Genomic DNA, 11,677 nt, shown 5'->3' with positions numbered 1-11,677 from the left:
TGCCTCTTTCCCCGGTCCAAGCTTTCCAAGGTTGATTTGACCCAGCTGAGGTCGAATAGAGATGCCTTCTCCTCTTCCGTATGATCAAGAGCAGGCAACAATGGCCCCAGCACAGCCCCAGCGCGTGGGGGGAGAACCGCCTTTGATTTCGTGCCTCGATCTCTACATATACCACTGGAATCATGGAAGGGATGGTTTATTCTCTGAAACTATGAGAAAGACAAGAACGGCGACGGTGCCTTTTCAGACCAGATGAGTACCATTGGCAATGCTAGCTATATTACCCTTCCCGCCCTCCCCCATATCATCACCGAGTGGTCCGCTCTGGTGCCGCTGATCGTGCACCTCGCCAGCTCACACGACGAGTTCCAGGTCATAGGCGACGCGTGTCTCCGGGGGAAAATCTGCCTCGATCTCATGCCCAAGCTCGGCCAGCTCAAGGGTGTGGCCAGACTGCTCTTGCTAGGATCGGCTGTGCTCGACCAGACAAGCAGCGCAGGTGTCGCAGGGTCGACCACCGTGTGGGATGTCTCCTGGGGCAGCGTGTTCCAGTGCGCCAACGGTGCCGCGCGAGAGCTGCTCACTGCACACGCCTTCCGAGGGAAGACCGAGATCATCGATGTTGAGACCACGGCACCAGAGCAGACTGGCAATGGGGGAGGACATCAGCCACAGCCAAAGGTGGACGGAAAGCCTCCGACGAAAACGTCCATGCCCAAGAACGTCGCCTTCTGCAGACCGCAGGTACTGCACCTTGTCGAGTTGCGCTTCAACAAGGCTTCCGCGGGCAGCAAACGCACTGCCACATCCAGTCTCTTAGAGCGACTGTGCACTGTATCCGGCCATGTTCTCGTCACCGCACTCGCAGGGTTGCTGGCGCTGTGCGGTGCCTATGGGACATGTGCCCTCCTCCTGCTATCCTGCATCAATGCGCTGATCAACCATCGCCTCCCCTTTCATCGGCCGCCGGGATACCTCGACAACAACGAAACGTATGATGCCGCCTGTATGCTGGTGGCGCCACACGACAATGCGTCGACCTGGCATCTCTACCGCGGCGACCGCGCCATCATCGACAGGCTGCTTAACAAGCCCATGTTGGCCATCACCACGGAGCGGTCTTGCAGATGGCTCTTCTGGTATTTCCAGCTCACGCACTACCTCCAGCTGTTGGCCATGACATACGTAGCCGCCCAGAAGGGCTGGGACGGTTTGTTGTTGCTCGTCTTCATGGTCATCTCGCGGCTAGCTCGTTCCGAGGCAGCAGCGTTTATGATGCCCTGGTCTTCGCGAGCCCAAGGAGCCGCTGCCACTTGGCTTCAAGAAAACAATATCGAAGTCCAGACGAACACGTTCCGCATGGCGGGCCGCACGCAGATGATTGGCGCAATCGACTTGATCAATAGCATGGACCAGAATAAGTACTCATCCTTGTCCTCGTCGCCATTGTTATCAACATCATCTCCTTCTCCTTGTCCGCCCGGACAACATACTGACACGGGCAGCCCCGGGTATAGTACTTCCTCTTCCACAAGCTCTCATACCTTGAACTTTAGGAATCGAAGTCTACGCGCAAACTGGATGGATAGCATCATTGCCCACTCGCCACGTCGCGAACAATGGCTGGAGCGCTTGAGTTCGACTATGATGGCACAGATGCAGCAGCTCAGCCATTCCACAGTGACAGATGGAAATAGACCTGTGAACATACCGACGCTCGATGCGAACCTTGTACAGCAAGTGAGCAATCCCAGTCCCAAGGGAGCAGATACCGAGCAACCAAGCGCGGATGACAACGAACTCCCCGTAACCGCTGATAGACCTAGCTGCGAGCCGGCGAGTATGTCCTCCCAAACGAACAAGGCGCAAGAGCAGCTAGGAGCCTCGATATCTGGGGCAGAGCCACAATCAGTCAATGCCGATGACGTTGACAAGTCATCACTTCCGAAAGCCGGAGGAAATGCTGCCGCTGATATTGGAATCTCTTCGAGTCTGAATCCGAGAGACGTAAGATGGGTAGATCAGAACACTCTGTGGGCGTGGGAGACGGCACGGTGCATAATCCAGTCTTGCGCTGCGGCTTCTTCTGTTACGCCAACTTCCTCGCAGAGGCTGAGAAGTGCACGGATAACCGCCGTTCAAGCATAAGATGGAAATTGTTCAAGTCTATCCAGAGACTTGATCCTGATCCTGAAAGCTGCCACAATGTTGGTGTGCTACACTTCGGCACCCTGACTACCTCTTGTAAGGGGACAGGGATAGTGTGAGGGCTAGAGTGGTGATGAGACACGTTGAGCCAAAACACTTCGGCCACCCACGCTGTGATATGAGTTAGACGAAGAGCGGACGGATAGCTTTAGACTAAGGCACCGAGGAGTTCTGTATTTTTTGGTCTATTGTGGTGGCGAAATCGGCAAAAATGGGACATAACCCGCATTTTCCGTATCGTTCAACCAGTTCTGAAGACTCCTCTGAATCATGACCATTCGTTGCTGGAGCGTCATTGGCGGTGTTCGGCACGTCTTTTGCGCCTTCGACCAAGGCCCCAAAGCCAGTATCGATGGGAACTGAGCCTAGAAAGGGAACATTGGCTTCACTAGCCATGATCTGGCCTCCGCCTTTGCTGAAGACATTGCTTATCTCGCCACAGCAGGGGCACATGTAACCCGCCATGTTTTCAATGACTCCAAGCACTGGTACCTGAGTCTTTACACAGAAGTTCAGCTCTTTGCGCACATCTGCTGTCGCAATAGCCTGCGGAGTAGTGACAACCACTGCCCCAGAAAGTTTTGGCCTGCCGTCAATTTCGAGGGCTAGGCCATTGCCGTTAGACGCTGTCACAGGTTGGACATCGGCTGCAAGTTTGTGTAGTTCCTCGACAATGGCAATGTGCTCGTCACTGGTGCCCGGTGGGGTATCAATAAGAAGGTAGTCTGTATTCGGCGGCCATAGAACGTCGGAAACGAACTGTCTGATCATTGCCGTCTTCTTTGGTCCACGCCAGATGACAGCCGACGAGCGGGAAGGAAGGAGGAATGCTAGAGACAGGGCGTGGAGGGAGCCTCTGGCGGGTTTGTCTTTCTCCCCTGCATCTCTTGCGTCATGTACCTTGACCGGTAGCCAGCCACCAGGAGCCTGTGTCACTTTCTTGTCCTCCAGATTGAGGAGACGAGGTATAGAGGGTCCGGTGAGATCGATATCAAGGATTCCGACATTGTGACCCTGCCGTGTAAGGGAGAGGGCGAGTTGCAGAGTGACACTTGATTTTCCGACCCCTCCTTTGCCCGAGAGGATGAGCACGACGTGCTTGATGTTCTCGAGACCCATACCGCCTAAGAAAACTGTTATTGAGAAATGAACATACTCGAGGTCAGCGCAGGGAATGGGTTGAAATAAATCGCAGTTGACGCAGTTGGTGAGTGCACGATCCGACAAAAGGATTGTTAAGCAGGGACGGAGATTGCCGGGTGGTGGCGTTGACAATTTTCAGTTCAGCCTTGGTGGGCGCGATTGGGTGGTCGATCCAGTCTGACGAGCTGCTGCTAGCTTGGAAAAGCCCCGGGGGCCAGCAGCCTTACCTGGTGCCTGGGTAGGCCCGTGGCTACCGGGGGTGTGAACTTCGCGGGGGTGGCGTTAAGCGGTCCAGGTACAAGACAATAGGCATTGGATGGGTATCATTCAACCGTTTTCGTTTGAAATCCTGCCTGCGCTTGCTGCGCCTCCCCTGGTCGAGTTAAAGAATGATTCGGATTCAGAGGAACTTGAAAGCAATGTATCCAGGGACTTGCACACTATCCTTAGACAATTTTCTCCCTTCGGCAGTGAGTCCCTCATATTCAGCGAAAGAGCACCGCAGCATGTGCAGTTGATGTTATGGAGGGGCACGTGCTTGCACATGCGACCAGATATATATACCTCTATGCGCGGAGTCGCTATACAAGTAGTAGCTCATGCAAAGCGCCTCGTATTTGTTTCAGTCAAAATTCAGACCCCTGCTGCCCCTCGTTCTACTGGTGCTTCCCTCTGACCCTTCGGTTGTTCCGGAAGTTGCATTGTCTGGTGATGGTGGTGTTGATACTGTGAAGGCAGAGCCATCCTTCAGTGGCCCCCTGTCAACTAATCCAGCGCTAATCAAGATTTTTCGCAGCACCCGGGACCTTTCGTCATCGGTGCCGAGGCGGCGGGGTTCCCTGGCACCCCTGGGCATCTCACTGGCCGCTGGGCAGCGTCTCCGCCCCGAAATTTCCAGCTGGCGGTGTCCACTCACTCACCACTGCCCGTCACACACAAAGCTGCCACTTCTTTTTCTGGTGCGACATCAACATTCAACGCACAATTTTGCCTCTTTTGATCCCTCTACCACACCTACTGCCATTTCAACTTCTGCAAAGTTGCCAATTGCTACATTGTTGTGCTCATCATCCCCTCTACTCGTGTAATTTCAGGCTGCCCTCTCCATTGCAGACAGTCCATCGAACCAGTGGTCAGAATTTCTGCTGAGGCATTTTTTACACCGCTGCCCACAATTTTCACCACCACAACCGCAGCCCTGGCGAACCTCACTAGTTGAGTGATTCACTCGATGCTCAGGCTGTGATAGCCATCCTTCATCCCCAGCGACTACTAGCAATATCTCTATGAGCCGCAAGGACCTGCTTCGCTTCCTATCTAAGCCAGCAAAGTACGTCCCGTCTCTTCCAAGTCCCCATTGACTGAGGCAGTGCTCACTCGAGAAATAGGCCCAGATAACACCTGCTACTTGCGGGTTTACAACAAAGTCTCACAGCGAACCGTCCACCGAACAAAAGCCTCCTCATCAAAGATAACAAACACCTCTCACACTTTTGAGCGCTATCAAAATTTGATCAGGAAGCGCGCACAAATACTGCCCACAATTCCGTTCGTGCAGGAAATCTTCTTCCTCCTCTCCTCCACCAGGCCTCCATAACGACCCCTCAGAAGGGATTTCAAACCACATAACACACTGCTGCTGGCAAAAGCCAGCCTCCATTTCTCCCACCGCATAGTGGGCCTTCTCTTCTCAGGCGGACACCGCATTGTTCGTCTGGGTGGCAGATAGTGCTTCACTGAATCGTCAGATCAGTGGTCCTTCACCTTCTTGCCCACAACACTCCAACACTTCCGATAGCCGAGAGGACTCTGTCCACACCTTCGAAAAGGATATGGTACACATTGGGATCCCCAAGCATTATACAACTTCGCCATCGAGTTTTAGTCACACTCCCTCGTTGACTATCAATCATGAAGTTGCGCTAGATCTGGATTCTAGCAATGCCTTTGAAGGTAAGTTCTTGTTCGTCTGTGTTGCTTTCGTGTCTGACTGTATTCAAGGTCCCGAGAAACTTTTGGAAGTATGGTTCAGTCCGTCGTCAGACGCTCTCCAGGGCTGCTCGGAGCCCACCGGACTCAAGGCCGTGCCGTCCGAGGTGTGGAAGTCCATGCTAGACCTGGTCAATTGCAAAGTCTTGTCCATCATCGAGTCCGAAGACGTTGATGCTTATCTGCTTTCTGAGTCGAGCATGTTTGTCTTTCCCCACAAACTTATATTGAAGACATGCGGGACCACGACCTTGCTTTGCGGGTTGCCACGTATCCTCGAGATCGCGGTTCTCTTTGGAGGCTTCCCACGTGCGACTGCTCCACCGTCTAATGGTATTGCCGTTGCGGCCGCTCCATACCGCGTTTTCTACAGTCGCAAGAACTACCTGTTCCCTGACCGCCAGCGGGGTCCACACCGCAGCTGGCGCGACGAAGTGTACACTCTTGACAAACTCTTTGTTGGTGGGAGTGCGTACATGATTGGCAAGATGAACGGCGAGCATTGGTACTTGTACTTGACTGAACCATACACCATGTTGACGCCACCAGCCAGCCCACAGAGCATGGATAGTCCAGGGACTGAGACCAAGATGCTCGAACTACCAACGTCGCTGGTGGTCGACCGTGGTTCGAAGGTGTGCGAAGGTGAAGACGAAACTCTCGAGATCCTCATGACTGATTTGGACGAGGAGAATGCTAGACAATTCTACCTCGACCATGCGAGTGCGGTCGCAGAAGATCAGTGGAGAGGATCTCAAAAAGGGCGAGACGATCACATCGATGTATTCAGCAACGCATCTTCTGATGACAGCGACATTTCTATCAAGGAAGAGGCCTTTCCATCGGAACTCACCACTGAAGGTCATGCTCTTGGCACCGTCGTGTCTGACGCGTGCGGCCTTTCTAACGTTTATCCGGCCGACAAGTACCCAGAGGCTCGAGTTGATGCATATCTCTTTACTCCATGCGGCTTCTCGGCCAACGGAGTCATCCCAGCCCCTAATGGACAGAAAGGGACTCACTATTTCACTGTCCATGTGACTCCAGAACCGATCTGCTCTTACGCATCTTTCGAGACCAATGTCCCTTGCGGCCAGAAGGGTCGTGAAACGGCTGACATCATTCAGCACGTGGTAGACATTTTCAAGCCTGGCCGATTCTCTGTCACCATTTTCGAAGCTACCTCTTCTTTCGAGGAGAAGGCGTACGCTGATCATGATGAGCTGGCTGAAATCAGAATGTTGGAGCGACAGGCTGCTCGTCGCAACACCAAGATGGATGCCATCAAAGGTTACCGTCGTGTCGATCGCATTGTTCATGACCTTGATGGCTACGACTTGGTCTTCCGACACTATGAGCGCCACGACTGGAAGGGTGGAGCTCCGCGAATTGGGGAGTAGTGAAGGGGTGGTCCTGTGGGCGATGAGGATTAATCATGCAGGCGACACGGCTTTGTGGTCGGCAGAAGCGAGGAGCCGTGAGGAGGGAGATTGGTGTGCTCAAAAGTGCCTTTTGGAACTTTTCTGGCTATGATGATTTTGACGATTTCTTGCAGTACTTCCACTCCTTTGACCCAGCCATAGCTATCAATAGAGCTCAACGAATAATGGCATATGTTCCACATCTGGTGTTGCCTCTTCGACAGTGACAGGATCCGTCGTGGTGTCCTATCGAATAGGGCGCTCAGTCGTTTGAGCTCGTGACTGATGCAATCAACATCAGGACTCATCTTATGATCGAACAGACCTAAGGGTCTATAGTAGATCAGGGGTATCGATCTTCCTTGACTAAGGGGCTCAGCCTTGGCAGCCACGCAGGCACATGAAATCCGAGTCCGAGAATATAGCATCAATTTAATCAATTTACCTCTTCTTCCCTCACTGTCGTCACCACCCCACAGACATTCCTTCACTTGAGTATATTAAAACTCATTTCATATTGTCGTGTACCCGCTACCGTTCGAAGGTGAGTAATAAGCTTTGCGGGAGGTCGAACAGACCAGCAGATTGATTGGTTAAACATCTATCTATACACGCACCGAAAGGCCAGAAGGGCTTGAAATGTCTCTATCCAATTTTCGCATCGACGAAGAAAAGCACATTTCTAAACCACGCCCACAGCAGAGGCTCTGGGCTTGATGGTGTCTATTGGCATCAACGACGACTCGACCTTTTTGACCTCTGTTTTCACCAGTCCCTTTGGGTTTCTGACCTTCTCCACGGGCACATTTACCGTCTCGCAGTTGATGGTCGCCGTCGTGGCCCGCCACGTATTCCCCACGGGGACGTCGTGCATCTCCAGGGACAGAATGTACTGGGTCCGACTGGCGTGGTCCTTGATCAGGACCGAGTTTCGTTTGTCCAGGCCTCGCAACACCCCGTACGAGTCTGAGAAGTTGGCAAACAGCACGTCCTTGATGACGTTTTGTCGGTGGGTTTCGGAGAGGCTCGCATCGTCGCCGTGGGCCAGCGCCACCAGCGCCGTCGAGAGGTCGTCATTCGCATCGGACTCCTGGAAGATGGCGGCCCACGAATCGAGCCTCCAGCTTCGGATGAAGGATTTGTGCACGCCGCAGAGGAGCACGAGACGTTTCCGCAGTCGAGGTGCTGGGGGAGATGTCTCGAACACAAATGGCACGATGCCAGTGAAGCTGGCGGATTCGAAGCCGAAGAATCGCGTGGTCTCTGCCTCCCAATGCTGTGGAGGTAATACATCGCACAGCTTCGTTTTGCCCCGGAGAGACTCGGCGAACTGGACCGTCACGCTGGATATGCGGTAGTTGGCCTCGGTGAGCTGTTGGCTGTGGACGCTCTTGCGGACGTACACCGTGCGCCTGCTGCCCTGCCACCAGATGAGCCGTGATTTCTCGGCCGTGACGTGTTTCGGCAGGACGCGGACGAACGTCTCTCCCACCTTTTTGAGGCGGACGTACAGCCATTCAGGATCCGTGGTGGCTCCGCTGCGACAGCAGCCGAGATCGAGAATGCAGCAGTCATTCTGTCCGGGGAGAAAGATGCCTTCGGCGCGCAACCCGTTGCTGGTGATGGAGACTTCGTTCCCGAGACTCTCCCGCTCGTGCGGCGCCTTGAGGTCGAAGCAGTCCGAGAATTCTGTGGGGGACTCTGCAAAGATGCCGCGGTAGAGCGACGTGCCCGACGTGTTCTGCCACGCGAACAGACTCAGGTCGTTGTGCTCCTTGAGGATTTCTTCTTGGAGGCGGAGAAACGCCCGGTCCCCTTCCCCGTACAGCAGCGGCATGTTGACGTTGAAGAGACCCAGCAGACAGTACGCGAGGTCCTCGACCCGGCTGGTCTCGCGGTGCGCGGCCCACGACATTTTCCTGCCGACGGGCACAAAGTCGAGGTTCTGGCCGTTGACCAGCACGTCCGAGTCGATGCGGGTGACGGTGGCGAGGAGCTCCTGGAAACTGGCCTTGGTGCCGGCCTCGACCCACCACTTGTCGTAGAACCGGACCTTCTGCGGCGCAATCAGTTCCTGGAGCGTCCAGCCTCTGGTGAACCACCGACACGTTTGTAACTGACTCGTGTCCGCCGCGTTCTCCAGATCCGAGAGGTAGGCGTAGCAGATGTGCGCGTCCCGGTACCACTTGAACATGGAGTTGATGGCCTCGGACAGCTCGGCGCTGCTGCTCTTGTCGATCCCGCACGTGTCGACCCACGCGTACTTGAGGCTGTCGGCCTTTGCGATGCGGCACGTCATTTCGATCTTTGCATACCCGGCCTTGGCCTTGAGGGCGTCGGCCTCGGGACCGCCGCCCTCGATGCACTTCCAGTCCTGAAAGCTGATCTCCTCCTTTGTCCAGGTGTGCGAGAGGATGGCGTAAGAGCCGGGAGGCGGGTAGACGATGGACTCGAGTTTGAGCGTTTCGGTGTTGACCAGTAGCATCTTTTCCGGCTTTTCCGTCTCTTCCGCCTTCTTTTTTTTGGTTTCTGTGGTTGTATAGAGTGTAATTGGAAATGGGGGAAGGGAACAAATAACCAAGGTGGTAGGTAGGGTAGGGTAGGTTTGTGTATATGGCAGTATCTGATGAACGAGATTCGAGGTTCGCCCCTGCACGAGACTGTAACTGTAACTGTGACTGTGACTGAGATTGTGGCGTATCCTGCGCTGTGCTGTACTGTGCTGTGGACCTGTACAAGTAAAGTCTATTGATTGGCGTGTGTTTGTGTGTGGCGTTCTGATATACAGAATACTTGATCAAAAATTCAACCAGCCAACGAAGATAAGAGAAGACAAGTGTTATTTATGTGCAAAAGACTGTTCCGGACCGAAGCAAGAGATAATACACGTTTCAAAGAGAGAAAAAGAAAGAAAAATGAACGACTTTACCTACCTACCTAGAGGGGTACTTTACTCGTCGCGGACCATGAGGACCACTCTAGCCACCAGTCCCCAGTCACCAGTCACCGCTGGATGGTTGGATCCAAGTCGGAGTTTGGGAGTGTTTGGGAGCTGGCAATGCGTTGGCAATCCTGGCACTTGAGGCCTCAAAACCTCTCAGCCTCGCGAGGCTGAACCGAGAAAGACGGTCATATCGCACCAATCACGCGACATGTCGGTGCTGGGCGCGTTGGCAGGGACGTGGCACAAACTGAATTGTCCGCTTGATTGCGGTTGGAGGGGGCTCCGGAGATTATAAGTGTTCGCAGCACCTCGTATCGCATCGATGCTCTTATCCGTGCCGTCCGTCGCTATTCGTCTGGATAATGCCAGTGTCTTGTGCAGTGTGCAGTGCGTAGGTGCGCTCATATCTTCAGGCTGGGCATGATCATTTACGGGCGCAGATGTACATGTACACCCAGACATTTATGTCGTTGGCTCGCTCGATACTTAGCTACGTAACTTACCTACCTACCGATAGGGCTGGGTATGTGTGTGCTGTGCTGCTGCTGCTGCTGCTGCTGCTGCTGATGATAAAATATCCCACAGAATTCCCGATTCGTTCCTGGAATGGATGGATGGATGACCCGACAGGTAGGATTCCCTGTCGTCAGCTGTCTCTTACTCAACTTAAAACACCTCACCTCACCTTACCTCATCCTCATCCTCCTGCGGCAACAGCAGCAACAGGAGAGATCTGACGATGATGGACAGTTGCTGACCGACTGTAAGACTACTCCAGCCGCAGCCCGACATCTCCACATGATGTGATGTGATGCTTCTCGCTCCAAATGGCAAAGAGGAGCCACTTAGCCGGTCTCTAACCTCGCAAGAAAGGAATGTCTTTGTACCTGGAAGTCGATATCAAAGGCGCCACGTCCAAGGTCCCGCGGTCCTTGATGTTCTGTGTGTGGCCCTACGAGTACAAGTACGAGTGTGATAGTGTCACCCTCGTTGGCGAGATTGATATACACGTACGGAGTACGGAGTATCAAGTCGACCCGACCCGGATGTCACGGGTACCTAGGTAAGCTACCCGTATCTTCAGCACAAAGCGCAAAGCACAAATAAAGCCGGATGGGTGGGAGGGTGAATGGATGGATGGATGGCCAGGCTGTCTGAACACACATACAACACAACACACATCAGGACAGGACAGGACAGGACAGACAGGACATATACATATGATAAAATGACAAAATCCATCTAAACCCATCGTTCGTCTCGAACTGTTGAGTTCTTCCCTTTCAAAGAAAGGGTCTACCGTGACGAAACACCTCGTATGTGTCCGCGAAATACAAAATATACCTGTACCAAGTAAAGACGTGCGTATTAATTGCTAGTACCTAGTACGTATGTAAGGTACCTATGTGGGTAGTATCCGAACCAAATCGATGAATAAAACCAACACCAGCCACCAGTCCGGTCATAAGTCGTCAGTCATTGAAAAATACCTTCACCCTGCTCCTAGGTCTCTGGGCCCTGGACCGCGTCACCCTGAAAGACATACTAGCAACGGGAGAGAAAGACTATTTGTAATGAACCTGGGTGGACGGAGAGTTGGCGGGTCGGGACGGTGACATCGAACTGTAAGCGTTTCGTGTACCTCCTGCTTGACCTCGTGGTAGTGCAATCCGGGCGTTGCAAAAGATGCGGCCGTCTCAACCGCATAGTAACAACAAACAACTCGACAGCTGTTCAAAAGACGGTCCGTAAAGTCACCAGGGAGTAGTCGATGGCAAGGACAGAAACTGTCCAGAGGCTGGGACGCCGCTGTGTCGAATGCTCGCATCCTTGACTCAGTCGCAGCATAACAATCTCCGCAATACCGAGCACTCCCTCCCATCACCTTCCCGAAGCTCCGAGAAGTGTTGCAAAGTCCATAACTTCTCCCAGTAATGCGGAAGGGAATGGAAATGTCGTCGTCGATCGACAT

At 53.5% G+C, this 11,677-nt stretch overlaps 4 protein-coding genes across 4 annotated transcripts; 2 read left to right on the top strand and 2 right to left on the bottom strand.

The window, feature by feature from the left end:
• Positions 1-252: 252 nt before the first annotated feature.
• AYO21_11566 (hypothetical protein) lies at positions 253-2,148 on the top strand (the record flags this gene model as incomplete). The annotated part of the gene is made up of 1 exon (XM_022661454.1): positions 253-2,148. The coding sequence occupies one exon, from the start codon at positions 253-255 to the stop codon at positions 2,146-2,148; it is 1,896 nt and encodes a 631-aa protein (XP_022506236.1).
• A 213-nt stretch (positions 2,149-2,361) lies between these two features.
• Positions 2,362-3,327, bottom strand: AYO21_11565 (hypothetical protein; the record flags this gene model as incomplete). The annotated part of the gene is made up of 1 exon (XM_022661453.1): positions 2,362-3,327. The coding sequence occupies one exon, from the start codon at positions 3,325-3,327 to the stop codon at positions 2,362-2,364; it is 966 nt and encodes a 321-aa protein (XP_022506235.1).
• Positions 3,328-5,183: 1,856 nt separating this feature from the next.
• AYO21_11564 (S-adenosylmethionine decarboxylase proenzyme) lies at positions 5,184-6,740 on the top strand (the record flags this gene model as incomplete). The annotated part of the gene is made up of 2 exons (XM_022661452.1): positions 5,184-5,304; positions 5,353-6,740. 2 exons carry the CDS (start codon positions 5,184-5,186, stop codon positions 6,738-6,740), a joined length of 1,509 nt encoding a protein of 502 aa, XP_022506234.1.
• Positions 6,741-7,443: 703 nt separating this feature from the next.
• AYO21_11563 (hypothetical protein) lies at positions 7,444-9,246 on the bottom strand (the record flags this gene model as incomplete). The annotated part of the gene is made up of 1 exon (XM_022661451.1): positions 7,444-9,246. One exon carries the CDS (start codon positions 9,244-9,246, stop codon positions 7,444-7,446), a length of 1,803 nt encoding a protein of 600 aa, XP_022506233.1.
• Positions 9,247-11,677: the final 2,431 nt, after the last annotated feature.

The sequence above is a fragment of the Fonsecaea monophora genome (assembly GCF_001642475.1).
Source record: "Fonsecaea monophora strain CBS 269.37 chromosome Unknown Scaff167, whole genome shotgun sequence".
NCBI lineage: Eukaryota > Fungi > Ascomycota > Eurotiomycetes > Chaetothyriales > Herpotrichiellaceae > Fonsecaea > Fonsecaea monophora.
This window is presented reverse-complemented; position numbering and strand designations above follow the sequence as displayed.